Below are 18905 nucleotides of genomic sequence, written 5' to 3' on the forward strand. Positions count from 1 at the left end.
TTTTTATTTAAAAGTTGTGCGCATACGCTTATATAACAACGGTTTCACGATAAATCTTGTTGGTGTCTTAAGACTAAAAACTCTATTTTTGCGTTGTGTAACATTTGAACGGGTCCTTAGAGATTCGAACTACACCTTGTGGTTTCGCTCCGAATTTCTCTTTGCTTTTGTCTGTGGTTCCACATCAACGGTCATTTTAAAAAAAGAATGAATTTCAACCCGAACACTTGCTTGCCATTTGGCGCTCAGGCTTCAAGCTTTCGTATCCCACCGTTATCATGTTGCTTGGCGCCAGTATAGCTCTTATTTACCGATTTTTTGACATCTCTCAGAGCTGCGTTGAAAAAAATTGTTTACAGGATATTTTTAATTTTACAAAGTAATTTTCACTTGGCAGTCTGTTTTAACGTTTCCGAAAATTTGTTAATCATATTACCTCCAACGATGAGCAGTGACGAAAAAGATAGCAGCGATGAGCTCTGGGAGCTGATTCAGGTAAATAAATTAAAATTAACATTTTGTATCCCATCTCAACCTGTCCCGCGTCCACCCGGTTCCAGGAGCAAAAGTTCATCCACAAAGAGGAAGTCGCACAGGAAACCAACCCCAGTCGGAAGATGCTCAAATCCTGGCTGAATAACACCTTCCGGATAAAGATGACCGATGGGCGGATATTGATAGGCATGTTCGTGTGCACCGATGCCGACGCCAATGTGATTCTAGGGCTGACCAGTGAATTCACCGAGAACGGAGGCGAAGAACGGGTGCTGGGATTGGTGATGATTCCCGGACGATACATCGTCTCAATCGAGATCGATGAAGCTAACCTGGTCAATGTAAATTAGTTTTTGTTTAAGCTTATAGGATTTTATTTATTTGAACAACGCAAACTGTACACTCTCGGTATGATTGAAAAAATGTGAAATAAATCTAACCGTAACTGGTAATGACTGTGTGCGGCTAGGGATTCTTTGTCTCCAGCGGCTCGTATCCTTTGGCCATTTTCTGCTTGAACTGCTCGAAGGTTCGCTTGCGGTCGAAGTGTTTCACCCACTGAGACGGGCACCGCTTTTCGTACAGCTTCCGAAGGGCAACGCACTGTTGGGGTTCCGGCTCGCCCGACGTCGAATTGTGACTGGGGGCGTATTTGTCGAGGCAGGCCCAGTATTCGTCTCGTGCTGCCCAGCAGACCGCTCGTGCTTCCTTGTCGGGATAGGACATTGCTCACAGCCGGTGGAATTTGTTTCACGATTTGATGAAAATGTAAGTGATTGCTGTTCGTTGTTTCGAATCGGCCAAAACACGGTGGGTGCAAACTTATGTCATCACTGGCGTTTTGTGTCTCATCGTTTTGTGTGCGCGGTTCTGTTTATTTCTGATTCGAACTGTCAATCACATTGCAGATGGTAGTAGATCGCAAACGGGTAGGTAGGCCATGGTGATGGTTCTATGCGAGAGGGTAAATTCAGAGACAGAGTACGTAAACTAAGAAAATGGTTACAGATCCCTCCACTACAGGTGCTGCTTGCGTTTTTAACCATTTTAAGGCCTGTATACACTGAAAACTAATATTAGGATGTGTTCCATTTGGTAAATTTTCACTTAAATTTGAAACTTCTAAAATAAATTATAATGTTCGAAAATCTTTCTGTTGTTCATCTTCCGATTTTCGAGAAGGGGTTTGTCAAAATTGATTGCTGGTCTGTCAGAAATAAGTCTGCGGTATCGTGAAACCCAACCAGCCACCGGCCACCCATGGCGCTGTTGTCGTAGCGGTGATAAAAAATGTGAACAGCTGTCAAACGTGACTTGCATAAGAGTTTTCACTTTTGAAATAGAAAATTCGCCTTTTTCCAGGCCAGTGACAAGGCCTATATCACAGAAAAAAAAGTTGTTGAATATTACATCCAAACTGCTGCAACCAGGTCAATCCATCGGTTGTGTAATATAACGTTGTACGATGTACATCGATTTTGCGAACAAAATTACATCCATTGATGTAATATTGTATCTGCTTTTTGCTATTACATCATTGTTTCATACATCAGCTTGAATTACATTGATCGATATTACATTTTTTTTTGCTGTGTACCAACAGCAGCGTTTGACAGTAGGCAGCATATCCCGGGCTCAAATCATTTATTTTGCTGTGCTGGGCCCGCTGTCACTGTATAACATGTTGCCTACGCGCCTCCCACTGGGCTGCCTTTTTCTGTAATTTTTGGTAATCAAAAAGCTTATCAAATCATAGGAAAAGTGGTCTTCTACGAAATGGAAAAAGGCTTCAATGATATAATTGCTGGCAATCAGAAAAATAGTAGACTACGTAAACGCAAGCTCTACCGCTTAAATTTTCTTTGTTGTTGCAGGATCGTTGCATTATCCCGAGATGCAACGAGGACAAATTTCCTCTCTTTCGGGTTCCGAACTCGGGGAGCAAAACATTTGCGCAGTGGAGATAGGAACAGGGAAAGAGCGAATATGCTCCCATCATTTTGTTTAAGCAGACTTTGTTGAATATAAGTTTGTTGTCGTGGGGTAATTTTAGACTTATTTGATGTGGCCGCTCCTCGGGATGGGAAATTCGCAGCACAAACCCATTCTCCGCAATCCTTGCTTTGCTGCTGATATACTGGTATAGCCCACGCACACAATATGCTAGGTCTCTAAATCCACTAGCAAGGAGTCCCCAACATAATCCAGTATATCCAGCAGGCTGACTTGGACGTCGATTTCGGTATGGTTATCTGCAATCATACAAAATATAACCTTAATAATATCGGTGCATCAAAAAACGCCTTTTCATTATCTTTCAATGACATTGCAATGAAAATTAACATAACATTTCATTATTCAACAAATGTCTTACATGTATCATCCATAATAATGATCGTATCTCACTATTTTGAACTTTTTTTTTTTCAATAATGTATCATTCAAACTCGGGAATTTGAACCGGTTGTCATAAATTTATCACCATCGACTAGTACTATTTCCCGCCACTGGTGACGCATAAATTTCACTTGGTTTCTACTATACAGGAAATCAGGAGATGCTAGCGCCACGTAACGGCGATGTTCCCACTTATCTTTACACAAGTTTCAGACCGAAGTTCTCGGTGGTAATAGTATTAAAATATTTTTAGATGAATATTTATAAAGATACATGTGTCACAATTTTTACAGAATTGTTATTTTTATTCGGGAAGGTTGTTAATGTGGAAACAGATGGAAAATTTTCAAATAATCCTGCTTATTGACGAATCCATCTTAAACTAATGCGCGCCTGGTGACAGGAATAAGCACTATCCGACGGTGATCAGCTAGTGACAGCCCTTGGAAATTTCATTATTTTCATGGAAATTTGTTTAATTATAGTGCTAGTTCGTGTAAATATGCTATTCAAATTGATGAATCTTGTTCAAAACCTAAAAAACTATTGTGATATGTGTCGATCCCAAAATAAAAATTACTAGTTTTCAAATAAAATTGAAAAAAAAAAACACGATGAGGTTATGTTGATATGGAGACGTGACCAACAAAATCAAATAAAAATAGAAAAGAGCCCCTTGTAAAATGTATTCCAATACAGGCATCCGATGCTGGTTATTGGTTTAATACGGTAGGATTGTATTCGGATATGATTTGCAACCATCGATTGAAGCATGCAGGAATTTCGTTGTTTTATCATGTTTGTTCTACGATTTTTATTTTACTTCAATTCTATTTCAATAATTTAGCACTTAAATATCTAATTCTACTTACCAGAGAGATTCTACTTATGCCAGAGAAGAAAGGGTTTCCGCTCGGTTATATCAAAGATGAATACTAAGATGAAACTGTCGGAAGAAAAACTTTCTATTTTAGCGTCCTCTTTCACGGTCCCTTTCATCAAAGATATCTAATTAACATGATATCCCACTAATCAATTCCTCATACAAGGCATATAATTACCACCCGTATGTGATCGCAGTGCCATCTGGTGAGTGCACATTGAAACTGTTGGGAGTTCCCCGCCAACGTCACCACCTGGGCTCAATAACTGACAGGTGTCAGCATGATAGATGTCAATGCGGACGTTGATGATCAGCCGAGGAAAGAGGACGATATCATCCTCGAAGTCATCATCATTATATTGCGATAGGGTTACGGTATGTAATGTGGGTCTAGTCCTTTCATTCGGCCTATCACGCAAATAAATAATTAATTAAGGAATATTACACAAAAAATAAGGAAAATATTGATCACTGGTGGTTGATAAATGTGTACCACACACAAATCAATTTATATCACAACATTTCAATACATTTTCAGCTCTCGTAAGTAATAAAACTGGTTGAGAATATCACAATGTTCGGAGTTTTTAGCCGCCATGACTTATAAGGTTAAGATGGGAAGGTTGACTGACGATCATCAAATGGCCTGATTATGGCATTTATTGATTGGAATTACCTGATAATACACACTAGACGTAAAACTTACAGTTGCTGTTTGAATATTTTATGTTTATTTTAATTGTTTAACAACGTTTTCACAAGTAAAACATGGACCCAACTTTAGGGACACATTTCTTTTCTATGTTCCTAACTATGGCCCATGAAATTCATTTGACAGCATATAGCAATAAGAGTAACGTCAACAATGTTGTTTTGCATTTGGATGATAAGGAACGAACAGGAAGGGAGATTTTTTCTGCCAAACCTGTATAATGAACATCACAATGTTCTGATTTAGATATTCTGCGGTCAAAAGACGATAAGCGAAATTTTTAATTTTTAATTTTTAAATTGAGTGATTTAATGTAGTTTTCGTAAAATTTTCTCTAAGAAATGTTTTGAGGAATGAAGAGCATTAAGTTAACAGTGATAGTGATAAAAAAAATACATCAGAAAACGTTACCAAGAGCGTTTTTTTGAGGATCAAACAAGATAGGACGAAGTTGCATCCATAAATAGACCCAATTTGGGGACAATAGACCCATATTACATACATTTCCCTCGTGAGTTATTGTCTTAAAAAAAGTAAGTTTTTCAACTTTTCGTGGTTTCTGATAGCAAACGACATGATAAGCATATCTAAGCATACCATTTAGCAGTAGAATATCGTTTGCAGGTAAATTCATTGATGAGTTATGATTAAAAACGTAATCGATGGCTGCATATTAGACCGAGGTTAGGGACGTATACCTATTTGTTGGTTAAGCGCTTCTTATGGTTATTGTTTATGCGGGATAGAAGTAAACAAGGGAAAACCATTCACTCTCTCTAAAGAATTATTCCAACACCCCAGTCACTGGAAATGCAACGTATCGAAATCATTGCTAAACGTAATAAAATATGCCGTCTTCTTTGGCCAACGCAGCACGCATTCTATTCAAAAATTACATTGGAATAATCATTACGCCACGCAAAAAATTCAAGAATGTGACCAAGGAAAACCCTCAAATACCATGCTGTAGCGGTATTCGAATTAGATATTAAATTAATGTAGCATGAAGTTCAAATGCTACAAATGTTCACTGTTACTATTCGAAACGACACGCACTATCCCAGTTCACTTGTATGCAACTGGTGAACTCATATCAAGAGTAAATTATCCCTGCATGAAATTTCACTCATTATTTGTTCATCCGCTTACTAGGCGCGTAAGTTTTCTCATTTGAGGTGGCATGAAATTTGATCCGTGGGATTGAGTATAATCTCCCAGTAGGATTACTTGTCGTCGGAAATTTAATAATAAGAAAAACACTTTAAGTTAAAGATTGGAATGAGCTAGACAGATGTGGGATACTTGGGAGGAAAAGAGATAGTATCTCTGATCGAATCGGAAGGTAATTGGAGATCGCTTTTTGATAAGATCGTTTTTTCGGTTTCCGGAACGAAGGCCAAGAATTGTTTTAGCGGCCTTTCTGAGGAATCCCAAGATCTTTCTCGTCCACTTTAATCCAACCCGTGCAAGAGGCAGGACTGTGAAGTTTTTTGGTATAGTTTCGCGGTGTGTTTGTAGAGGTATATTTAAATGTGAGAAGTGTCTTTAGGTTCAGTGTAATTAATTGTTCGTTAATTCCTTTTGATTAGGTAGTTACTACTGAATAAGTTTAGTAGGCTAGTGCGGTACTGTGCGCGATTTAAGTTTCAACAAAAAGGTAAATGATTTACTATGCGGTTTTGCAACAATGCGCTCATCCAGTTGTACAGCCGTTTGCGCCGTCAATATCGCGCTCCAGGTGAGCAATTTTCCCACCCACCGGGATATCACCACGAAAGCAGTTGGTGAATTAGAGAATCAAGACTCGCACCCAATTTGGTGAGGTGGTGAGGAGCAGTCGGTAAAGCAGAAGCGTGAGTAGAACCGTACAAGGTCCGCATGCATGCATTAAATCTGGATGAACCGCCAGTTATAAATAGCCATTTAGAAATCCGCACAGTTAGGTAGGGAATTAGAGAGAGAGAGAGTAAGAGAAGAATGAGGGTTCCCGGATAAAAATGTTTAGATAATAAAATTTTCGTTCCATTAGTTTTTCTAAATAAATGTTTTCCTATTCTGCTAAATACTTGTGTTGATTGTTAGGTGAGAATTTCCCGTTCAATGAGTGCACTGGTCTAAAGAAGTTTCCCCCCTTTTTTTCGTTGTTTGGTTTTACTCCAAGTCGGACTGCTTGGGAATCTCAGTCCACCATTTCTGTCCTGAAGCGTGTAGATTTTGTGTTTGGGGAAGAGCTTGACCTGTGATGAGAAACAGGTCGTCCAGTGCATTCGCTCCGGTAGAAAGACGGTTTCTGGTTAGTTTTCATTCGGTTGGATTTAGTGTTTTCTTTGAATCCCAAGTACTTAACGTCTACTAGCGCGTTCCAATATTTTGCATTAGACTGAACTCGCCCTGGGGTTTTGAGTTTGCCGGGCATCCGAAACGACAAGCCATTTGTTTAAAAACCAATCCACGGAACACTCTAGTAGATTTACGCTAGCCAACTTTGTGCCGGCTACAATGCAAACACAAGTCTTCATGGCTAGAGGAAATCATCCACAACGTGGTCGTGGACGTGGAAGATTCAATGGTGAACGTGGATATCATAGCCAAAACACCCGAAGTGAATGGCAAAACAATCAACAACCAAGATATAACAACTATAATAACCAACAACAATACAGATTTTCTAGTCAGCGAGGACAAGGAAATCGAAGAGGAGGGTATGTATCACCAAGGTACTTCAACCCGCAACAACGACAACAACAAGCGATGTATTACGCGCAAACTAATCCACAAGATTTACAGCAAATACTGCAACAACAGCATCAACGACAATATGTGCAACCAGCACAATATCAAAACACAAGTACTCAACAACAAATGACTAACCAACCAACTCAGCAACAACAAGTTAACCCAAATTTTTTTAGGATTGCAGTGTGGACAGGGTACACAATAAACGCGTCCATATCAAATTATGTATATTTAGACATAGACCTATCAGACTCGAAATGTACTTACTGATATATCTGTTGTCAAAATAAATAAAGTAAAAGCAACGCAAATTTATTATCCCGAAGAAAAATGTATTATATCTGGGATTGGACAAGAAGGAATACACTCATTGGGTAGTACCATAGAGGTAACTCTAAGACCACTGGGTCCCGAAGAAAATCATTATTATTTTTGGCTCACTCAGTACCAGAACAACGGTCCCAAGCAGTCCCAAGCTATTTCACTCACCCCTGCATGTTCTGCATGAATCCACACACCCCTGATGTTATCTGTCAAACTTTCATAGCGAATCAAAACAAACATAGTGTAGTAATAGAATTTCAACTAGAATAGGGTACGTTAATCGTTTGCTTGGGACCAATAGGCTACTAAAGTGGTGAGCCAATTTAAAATCGTTAGTTTCGTATTGATTGTTGGTAGTACTTTCGCTAACATAAAAGGTACGTTCAGACTACAGAGTTATAACAACAATCAATACGAAACTAACGATTTTAAATTGGCTCACTACTTGACACGCCTATTGGTCCCAAGCAAATCGATTAACCTACCCCATTATAGTCAAAATTCTAGTACTACACAATGTTTGTTTTGATTCGCTATGAAAGTTTGACAGATAAAAAGAGGGGTTATTGGATCTTCCTACGTTTCGAGGGGTGAATCGTTTAGCTTGGGACCGAAGATAGTACCAGAGCTGTGCCAAAAAGTTGAGCACGTTTCTTCGGGACCTACTAGTCTTAGAGTTACCTCTATGGTTATAACATGTTATAGCGCTATCTTGATGGTGGTTTATGTGTTGCAATTATTTGACAACCGTTATAACATGTTATAACTCTCCAGTCTGGACAGCGTTTTAATGAGTGTACGATAACATCGTTGAAAATTGTTTCAATAATTTATGAAATTTATTTTATTGGGAGCGATATTCATCCCAGAAAACCATGCCAAAACAAATGTTTGATGTTGGATTTCTTAAAAGGCAAATCTATATGACTATATAATGATTGGGATGATGAGATATACATGTTTTCCAATACTGCAAAGCTAAATGACTGTCCTATAGTTTCTACATGTCTGTTTACACGCGACATATTAACAAACGTAAAAAATCGTTAAAGCAACTCTAATAAAATAAACATAATTATCACACAGACAAACAGACATAACACATTGAATATTTCTCACTCTAAAACATCGTCGTTAAAACATTACCGCCATCTGTTGAGTACACTGTGGTGGGCACTACGCTGAACAGATGGCGGTAGTGTGTAAACGTCAAACGCAAGGGAATTGACTGTGCGCGCCACAGGTGGCAGTACTACCAACTACGATACTTGTCATATAAAATATATCTTTTAGTGAGCAATATTTATCATGAAAACAGGTATATTTTGGGAGTTGGTTGGAAATGCTAAAGCCCCACGTTGCGAGAGCATTTCCAGTCGATGGTGTGTTATAATGCAGTTCTTCTTTACCCAACTATTGTGTTGCTCCTTACCATCGACTGGAAATGCTCTCGCAACGTGGGGCTTTAGGTAGTGATGAAAACGTCGCTAGAACTATTCCACAGCCGCAGTCAGTTTATGAGCAACAAGAGGGACGCACATTTTTGCCTGTGGACTTGGAGACATACTTCAACTCCCCGCGTACATCGTACGGGCTAGGCAAAAATGTGCGTCTATCTTGAAAACTGTCGCTTTAATGGCCCTTCGCTCATTTTCAACTTCTATTCAATTTTCATACTGCCGTACTCTAACGGAACTATCCACCTACCCTCTTCTAAAGATCATTCTCTAGCTAATAAATCATCACACTAAAGCTTCATGTTAGCATTTCCAACCAACTCTGAAAATCGTTAACTTCGCGTATGAAGTAACATAAAAAAACACTTTGAAGGTATATTTTACTGAATTTTCTCATAGCGCAAACTTATATGATTTTCCATTAGTTTCTAGATGTCTGTTCCCACCCAATACATAGCACCAGTTTTTCACCATGAAATATATCAGACAATATTCACATACTTCTTATCTATCGCTAACCACGCTCGAACCAAAGTATTATCCAGTACTATGTATGTGAAATTACTATAGAAATCATTCCATTTCGCAAGTCATAGTTTTTAAGTGATAATCCAATGGAATCTATCAATCATCACATGAATGAATAAATCTGCTGACATTGCTATGTTATAAGATGGATCCAATAAAAGGTACATGTCCATTTGTTTCAGTGTAATGATACCAATATACACATATACACTAATAGAATTGCACACATTTTTATCACAGAGAACAGACGTCAAACTTGTGTGTGTGTGTGTGTGTGTGTGTGTGTGTATCCCCCCGGAACTCCCCTAGAGTATTTCGTCGGGGGAGGGGGGGGGGGGCTGTGCTCAAGCACTTCTCTTTAGCTCAGCTAGCCGGCGTTGCTGAATCGCTGATCATCTCTCCATTTTCGCTGCAGCTCCGACAAAACTGCCTTGCTGACGACGCTCCACGTCCTCTCATCTCGGCACATTTCACTGACGACATTTCTCGCGCTAAGGGCCGGCATCTCCACTCGCACTGCCTCAAATCTTGGGCAGTAGAAAACCACGTGCTCCGGCGTTTCGTCTACGTTGCCACACTCCGGACAGAGGGGTGACGTTGTGTGTCCAAAGCGATGCAGGTACTTCCTGAAGCAGCCATGACCAGACAGGAACTGCGTCAAGTGGAAGTTGACTTCTCCATGCTTCCTGTTCACCCAGGTCGAAAGAATCGGTATTAGCCTGTGTGTCCATCTACCGTTGTCCGCTGCGTCCCACTCCGGTTGCCACTTAACCATCGATTCCGTTCTCACCATTTTTTTTAGAACTCCTCTGGTATCTCTTCGCATATAGCATTCGGTGTCCTCCGCCAAGGTGATGACGATGGGTATCATACCGGCAATAACGCATACTGCTTCCGAAGCTTTTGTGCACGGAGTGACTTAAAAAAGAAAAGTGAAGAAAAGTGATATTTGGTTGTTGTGTGGTTGGAGTCGCTGGAGGAGGAATTTTTTAGGGATGACTAGAGAAAAATATGCGTGGAAGCATCGGGAATGCGCTCCCGGGTGAAGTGATTTGGTGAGTACGTTCCAGTTGAAGATGGTTGACAAGTGTATTTGTGGTGATGCAAATTATGGTTTAGATGACGCATGGCTTCAAACATTTTGTGTATCCAAATAAAACATATTAGGGCCTGTTCATAAACTACGTAGACAGTTTTTTGGGATTATTGACCCCCCCACACCCTGCGTAGACAATTATCCATACAAAAAAAAAAACCAAAATTTGTATTGGCCGTGGATAATTGTCAACCCCAACTGTCTACGTAGTTTATGGACAGCCCCTTACATACTAAATACGCACAGGTCATCGTCTGCTGACCATTGCCGCGGGTATATCGTGGGAGTCCCAGGTACCCGGTTCAAGCTTTAGTTGGCGACTGTGGCTCTTCTTGACCTTCTACCCCCTGAGTAGTTAGTGTGAATAAGGGCGTCTATGTGATGTTTTGCTGTACCTGTTGTGGACATCTAGTGCATCCTGTTCCCTTAACTTGTTGAGGACACCCTGTCTTGCCTCACAAGTTACCCTTTTTGAAGTACTAGTCTTCACAACATAAAGGGCACCATTACCATAGAGGTAACTCTAAGACTAGAAGGTCCCGAAATAACGTGCTCAACTTTTTGGCTCAGCTCTGGTACTCTCTTCGGTCTCAAGCTAATCAATTCACCCCTCGAAACATAGGAAAGACCAATAACCGCTCATTTTATCTGTCAAACTTTCATAGCGAATCAAAACAAACATTGCGTAGTACTAGAATGTCGACTAGAATGGGATACGTTAATCGTTTGCTTGGGACCAATAGGCTAGTCAAGCAGTGAGCCAATTTAAAATCGTTAGTTTCGAATTGATTGTTGGTAATATGGTTTATTTTTCACGCTTTCAAATTTAGCGGCAAACGAAGGTCAAGTGATGCCAAAATCTTCGCAATGACGAGGAAGTTTTGAAAGATCTGCGACACTTTTAATCCGAAAAAAATGTTTTGATTTTGAATATTTTCGTTGTTAAAACTACGAAATTGGAGAAACTTTTAAATTGAAGTTTCATTACTTTTATAGGAACAATTTTTGTTCTTTGTGTGTAGGCATGATATCAATTGACGTTTGAGTGGTTTTTATGAGTTTAAAGCTGGAATGATTTTTCGGCGTTGTGAGTGTGAGTGCGTGAATATGCATGAGAATCTCAAGCGTAAATTTTGTTTGCCGCATTCTCACGCAAGTTTATTCCCCGGAGGATTTTTTTTCCTCTGTTCGGGACCTAACACTACTGCGACCAGTAAATTGATCTATTGTAGTACATCCCGTGTCCTTAGTTTAGTGCATGCCGTATTACTCCATCACTATTGAGAAATGATGAAGTATTCGATTTTTTTTTACAGTTGCCACTCTTGCCTTTATCGCAAGGATCCGACTCTAATTGAAAGGTCCCGCTATTTATACGCTTCGGAGTGTTGCAATACCCTCCAAAGGCACGCCCCTTTGTCAGTCAAAATTGGATTCCTTAGCAACAAAATTAAGGTATGACACCGATAATGACCATGCATCAGAACCCTAGTCTTAACCACTTCAAACTAGGGAACAACGAATAGAAGATTAGGAATCACATAGATGAAGACAACTAACTCATTTTTCCTTGTTTCAAGATCATCCTCGGTAGACAAAGCCGAGTCTTGTCACTATCAACAAGGCATAAAAAGTAACATGGACTAAGATGTGTTCCTTGGATTACTGAAAAATCCTGTTCCCCTAGTTTGAAGTAGTCAGGAACTAGGGAACAACGAATAGAAGATTAGGAATCACATAGATGAAGACAACTAACTCATTTTTTTCCTTGTTTCAAGATCATCCTCGGTAGACAAAGCCGAGTCTTGTCACTATCAACAAGGCATGAAAAGAAACAAGGACTAAGATGCGTTCTTTGGATTACTGAAAATCCAAAGTAGTCAGGACCAGGAATCGGTGGTAGATCTTACATCCCGTAACGTACCACGAAAAGGTGACAGAACCCGTTATCCAGGTCGCGATTCGTGAACCCGAAGCACCCACATTCCTCATCGAACTCTGACGAAATCCACCTCAACATCTCGACACTGAGCGTTCATAAGGGCCAATGTTGTAAACGCAAACAATGGCTTCTTTCTTAAATATTAGAGATGTGATCGATAAAAAGACGATATTATTTATTTTAAAGATTTGAACGCGAATATTTCGGATAAAATAAATTTGCATGGATTTAAATCAATTCATCAAACTAAAAGGTATTTTTGGACAAAATTTGAATAAATCTGGGACTTTCGTCCCCCTCGCTTTTCCCATGATTTTGACAGATAACCAATTGCTCCAATTGTGACGTGTCGTCTCTTTCTGGACTCAGCCTCTTTTCCTCCAATGACAGCACTGATGGAAATGACTGTGCATTGGTAACGAATCACGTAACTCACAGTTCTATGGTAGCTACTGTCAAATTAATAAAAAAAATAAGAACTCCACACCTCTCCTTCTCAGCTGCGCTTGACACAAAGTAGCAAATAATAAAGTTCAACCCCTCAATTATCGTCCAATAAGTCAATGTCAGAGGCAAACAATGAGTTCATTTGCACATGATTGAACAAACAATTTACATTCGACAGATGCTCCCAGAGACGTACAACATCAACAACAATAACAACAAGATGAGGGAAAACCCCGTACCGACTGGCTACCGACCGGAAGAGGCAAATTAGATTTAAACTTCAGCTTTGAAATGTTAACTATTTGCCCTCAATTTGCTTTGCTTTTTCCTCCTCCGATGACGACGTCAACGATGGCGTTGTTACGGAAAGCTATCTACTACAAGTATTCTGACTAATTATGCAAATCAATCGGTGCATTCTTGTTTTTTTTTTTTTGCAATGCCTATGGTCTGTTGCATTTCAGTTAGCACCGAACTATGGCTTCAATGGATAGGCGGAAGGAAAGTGTTCTCCCTCTCTAGCTACGTGAATATTCCCACATTTAGATCGGTATCGCTAACGTAGCTCTCTGAGTGTTGACTTCTGGCTCGAATGGACCTGTAAGCTATTGACCTGTTGATTACAATCATGAGCGCGTACGAACCTTATCAACAATCTCGGACGGCGAAGTCTGTGCGGGTAATTTTTAGCGCTTTTCAATCACTTCCGTGGTGGGTGGCATCCCACGCACTTTGGTTGGATGATGATGATGATGATGATGAGCTTGAGGTGGGTGTGAGTCATTTCGTTTAGAGATTTCCATTTCAGTTCTGGCAAGTAAAGTAACTAAAATTTTTGTTGAGTGTGTGAGTGATGAGTGTTTTTTTATAATATTTAGCTCCTCAATGAAGAAAATGTCTAATGGCGCAATCGGTCACCATGCAGAACAACGCTTCACCACGGTTTTAGCTTTCTACGTGATGGATGCTTTAGTATCATGAGCCACTTTTCTCCTTAGAAGGAAGCTGAATCTTCAAGGAGAACATCGGAAATTTAAGATCTAGAGTTAACCCCAACTCATTGCCCAATGTGTTACCCTGCTCGGTCGAAACTGAACGTATACTGAGCGATCAAATCGACAGTTATAACTCATAAGATTATTCTATTGAATTTAACCACAAGATATTCTTTTGAATTCTTGCATGAAAGTGTGTTATACGGTCTTTGGACTTGGCCTTCATCAGCTGATATACAGCTCAAAAAGCTTCTAAAACGAGCCTTGACGAAGTCGGAGATGAACCAGCGTCTGGCTGAAAATCTCCTTAATAAAGACAACCAACCAACCAACCTTGACGAAGATCCCGACCCCTGGATCGAAGAATTGGCGACGATTAAACTGTAATCGGAATTTTTCTTGAATACTAAAAAGCCCAAACAAGATAACTAATTATTCCAGATTTTTAATCTTCTCCGAAAGTCCAGACCTTTCTAAATTATCGGTGCATCTCTGAATTTATTTGAACTGCCCTAAATATATCTGATCTTCAGGGTAGCAATTACATATACCATCTAAGATTTCGATTATCATACGCGCAGGGTTGATAATAAATAGTTTGGTTTTAGCGAAGACTTCATATCAAGAAGACTGGCAATTTTGCCAGAATCCAAGCGACAGATACAGTAGCGCTGCGGTTGAGTGAAAGTGGAAGCAAAGCATAGACAAATTAGCAAATACTCAAACCTTTCTTCTGAGGATGCAATCTTTGCTATTAAATTCGTTCTAAGCATTTACCTTTTAACGGCAGATGACATGATTGTACCTGTCTCATAGCGTTTGTATGAGAAAATGGAAGATTTACCAGTCTTCTTGATATCTTGTTTTCGTTTTTAGGCATGCGCAGACAAGGGGCGCAAGTAAGGAAGATGAACAAAAAGTGTTTTTTTAATAATAACTTTATTTGTACAGGCTCAATCGAATAAACTTTACAGAGCCGAGTTATCATTTTCATTATACATTATTACCATAGAGGTAACTCTAAGACTAGAAGGTCTCGAAGAAACGTGCTCAACTTTTTGGCTCAGCTCTGGTACTCACTTCGGTCCCAAGCTTATCGATTCACCCCTCGAATCATAGGTAAATCCACTAACCCCTCTGTTCGAAACGAGAACTGAATAAACTCGCGCACACTCGCGGGAAAATCACACGGTAATCTTGTGGGCACCAAGAGAAGGCAAACGGACCGAGTCTTTCTGCCACTGAATAAACGTCTTCAACACTTAGGTTTTAGAACTATATTGTCTGACCGATACCAACGTGTGTACGTCCAGATCGGTGACCGGGTGGAGATCAACTCTCTTCTCTATGTATCTCGATCTCGACTACTACCGTCTGCTGCTTTCTCGATTACTACCTACTATCCAGAGAACCAGAGAAGCTGGTGTTGGTCTGCTATCACAGATAGGCTATTGTGATATCCCGGGTCAGTGAGAGTATATGAGGCACATGTCAAAGGGCGACACCGATTTAAAGGTAATAGGGCGGTGCGAAAAGGATTTTAATATAAATACTTTTAAGTGCATGTACCACTAGATACATGCACTTAAAAGTATTTATATTTATATATAGTATTTATTTTTAAGCAATGGTATTTATACAAATTTAGAGTTAAGAATTTGACCTAAACGAACTAACTAACACACCGACCACCTTGAATTACATTTCAACAATCAACATTTATTCTTCGTCTTCACTTGAGACTGCGTCAATGGTTGTACCAGCTGCACCTGCAGAGGCTCTGTGGTGACCAGGATCGCTTGTTGGTCCTGTGGAGTTTGCCGGTACCACAGAGGGACCTGCGCATGGACCTGGAAGTAGCGCTGGATTAACCTCGATTGGAAGGATACACAGCTTGGAAATGGCGCGTTTCGTCACGGTTCCGCATGGCAACCTGACAGAGACTACGCGCACCATTCCATCTGCGCCCGGATGAATGTCTACCACTCGCCCCAGGGACCATTTCAGGACTGGGAGGGACTCTTCCTAGATCATGACCATCGATCCGACAGCCAGGTTGCGGGTTACGGATGACCACTTGTACCGTTGTTGTGGGTTGTTAGGTACTCACGGTGCCACCTTTGCCAGAAGTGCTGCGTGTGGCGTTGAGCTCGTTCCCACAAGCGTAGACGATTCTCAGGAAGGCTGGTGTAATCGGGGTCCGGCAAGGCATCCAGAGGCCGACCAATTAAGAAATGCCCTGGTGTTAGGGCTTGCAGATCATTTGGGTCATTGAAAAACGGTGTGATGGGTCTGGAGTTGAGGCAGCTTTCGACTTGCGCTAGGATGGTGCTAAAGATTTCGCGTGGCAAGAAAGCGTTTCCAATGACTCGTTGTAGATGATGTTTCATCGACTTGACACAGGCTTCCCATAACCCGCCAAAATTGGGTGATTTGGCCGGGATGTAATGGAATTGGATTTTCTTCGCCGGGCACATGGTTCCAGGTGCAGTTGATTGTTAACTCCTGAATTTCAGCTACACGGTTCTCCACGAACGTTTGCCAGGTGGATGGACTTCCCGACAACCAGTGAAGCACAATTGTGGAATCGGTCCACAGAAATATGCTTTCCTTGATTCCAATGCTGGTGCAGACGGAAAGAAGCAACCGGGATAAGACCAGCGCTGCACATCGTGCTATGGATTTGTTGTTTAGTGGAGCGACTCGTGATTTAGTTGCCTAAAGTCGAATGGCGACGTATCCATCCGCTGCGATCGTTCGTAGATACAGGCACGCTCCATAGGCGTGCTCCGATGCATCGCTGAACCCATGAATTTCAACAACGGAAGGGCGACGCAGCGACTGAATATGCCGAGGAAATCGAAAAGTTTGCAATTGGCTGAAGTGACTCTGGTACTCTTCCCATTCGGTTGCGAATGCCCTAGGCAGCGGATGATCCCAGTTGTAGTCCAGCTTCCATAGTGTTTGGAGGATGATTTTGGCCTTCACGACGGCTGGACCAAGCAGTCCTAAAGGATCGAAGCAACTGGATGTCTGTGACAGAATGATTCGCTTCGTGTATTGCTCACACTTGGAGAACTTCGGCATCCTGTAGAGGAGCGAATCAGTTGCCGGCTCCCACAGAAGCCCAAGGGCCTTGATAGGAGCTTCGGAATCAAATTCAATGAGCGATTTTGTCTCTCGACACTCTTCTGGAATTTCGTTTAGAATTTTCTGGTGATTCGAGGATATTTTGCGGAGTTGCATCCCAGCACTCTCGAATATTCCGAGAAGTTGGGAGCAGAGTTGCTTGAGCTTCTCTAGATCGTCGCATCCCGTGAGTAGATCATCGATATACATGTCCTTGCGGATAACCACCGCCGCCAAAGGAAATCGATCCTGTTCATCCTCCGCGAGCTGCTGCAGGACACGTGTAGCGAGGAATGGAGCAGAACTGGTACCGTATGTAACGGTCAGGAGTTGAAACACTTTCATCGGCTCCGCGCTGTTCTTTCGCCAGTAAATCCGTAAAAGTCGTTGGTCCAGAGGATGCTTGAGGATCTGGCGATATATTTTTCAGAGTTCACCCATGATTACGAAAGCTGGCATCCGAAAACGGAGAACGATTGCATTGATCGTGTCCTGGATAGTTGGACAAGTCAGAAGGACGTCATTCAACGATAATCCGGAGCAGCTCTTGCAGGAAGCATCAAAAACAATGCGGAGCTTCGTGGTCGTGCTGTCAGGGCGAAGAAGAATGGCGTGATGCGGTAGGTATAACTGCGGAACATCGTCGTTTTCTGCTGCCAATTCTTCCTGTGTTATCTCCCGCATATGACCCAAACGCAAATATTCGTTGATGAACTCTTCGTATTGAGTACGCAGTATGGGGTTCGCGTTCAGTTTCCGTTAGAGAGCGAGAAACCGACGCACTGCGTTGTGTTTGTTGTTTTGCAGACGAAGCAGGATTCTTCTTTCACTGGAAGACGAAATTGATATCGACCCTCTTCGTTGCGAAATACGTTGGCTACGAAGTGACGCTCACATTCCTTCTCTGTTGGAGACAAGCAATTAGTCGGCGAACACTGTTCCAAGTCCCAAAAGCGTGCCACCAACTGTTCCAGTTTTTGGTTTTGGTACGTTGATCGTTTGCTTGGGACCAATAGGCTAGTCAAGTAGTGAGCCAATTTAAAATCGTTAGTTTCGAATTGATTGTTGTTATTACTGTCTTATATTTAAACTTAAAGGAACTGGACCGAATTCTCGCGGTTGCCTCGAGGTTAGTGGAGATTTACAATATTTTGGATGGGAAAAGGGTTTGACATGTGATTTACAATGCAAATATTTAATTAATCCTAAAACATAAACTTATTTCTATTCATCTTGAAAACAAACATTTAAAAAAAAAACCCCACGCGTACAAAATACAAACTGAACACAAGGTTAATCAAACTTACAATCTAAGGTTTATATTCTTAAAATAAACATATATGAGTTTCATAAACTCAAGATCGCATCTAGCCAAAATATCCCGCACTGGAACTTTAGGTTGTCTACCTCGCGCCCGAAGGGAATCATACAGCTCAGATCTGACTCCACGATGCTACGATACTTTCAAATTGACCGTTAAATACTTGTTTGATAAACAACTTGCGAGTGTTATGTTTGTTTGTCTGTGGTTCTAGTTTGATGTTTCGGCTATTGTTTTGGAATAAAGTGAATTTCATAACTCAACTCTTTGGGTTGATGCATATATTTTGTCACACTCTAAGGGGGGAGGGAGGGTCTAAGATTTTGTGACAAGCAATGCAGTAGGTATAGGAAAAACGTCACGATAGGGGGGGGGGGGTAATCTTTTGCTTGATTTAGCGTGACATAATTAATGCATGGGCCCTTTACAGGAGTGTTCGTTGC

At 41.0% G+C, this 18905-nt stretch overlaps 2 protein-coding genes across 2 annotated transcripts; one reads left to right on the forward strand and one right to left on the reverse strand.

The window, feature by feature from the left end:
• Positions 1-383: 383 nt before the first annotated feature.
• Sbat (LSMD1 domain-containing protein Sbat) lies at positions 384-915 on the forward strand. The gene is made up of 2 exons (XM_065223492.1): positions 384-495; positions 561-915. Exons 1-2 carry the CDS (start codon positions 445-447, stop codon positions 843-845), a joined length of 336 nt encoding a protein of 111 aa, XP_065079564.1. The 5' UTR covers positions 384-444; the 3' UTR covers positions 846-915.
• On the reverse strand, positions 881-1324 carry LOC135702460 (cytochrome c oxidase assembly factor 6 homolog). The gene has a single exon (XM_065223493.1). It carries the CDS (start codon positions 1219-1221, stop codon positions 961-963), a length of 261 nt encoding a protein of 86 aa, XP_065079565.1. The 5' UTR covers positions 1222-1324; the 3' UTR covers positions 881-960.
• Between the last annotated feature and the right edge of the window lie 17581 nt (positions 1325-18905).

Source organism: Ochlerotatus camptorhynchus, unplaced genomic scaffold, assembly GCF_037179485.1.
Source record: "Ochlerotatus camptorhynchus isolate MF236.1 unplaced genomic scaffold, CSIRO-AGI_Acam_v1.1 ptg000193l, whole genome shotgun sequence".
NCBI classification, from domain to species: Eukaryota; Metazoa; Arthropoda; class Insecta; order Diptera; family Culicidae; genus Ochlerotatus; species Ochlerotatus camptorhynchus.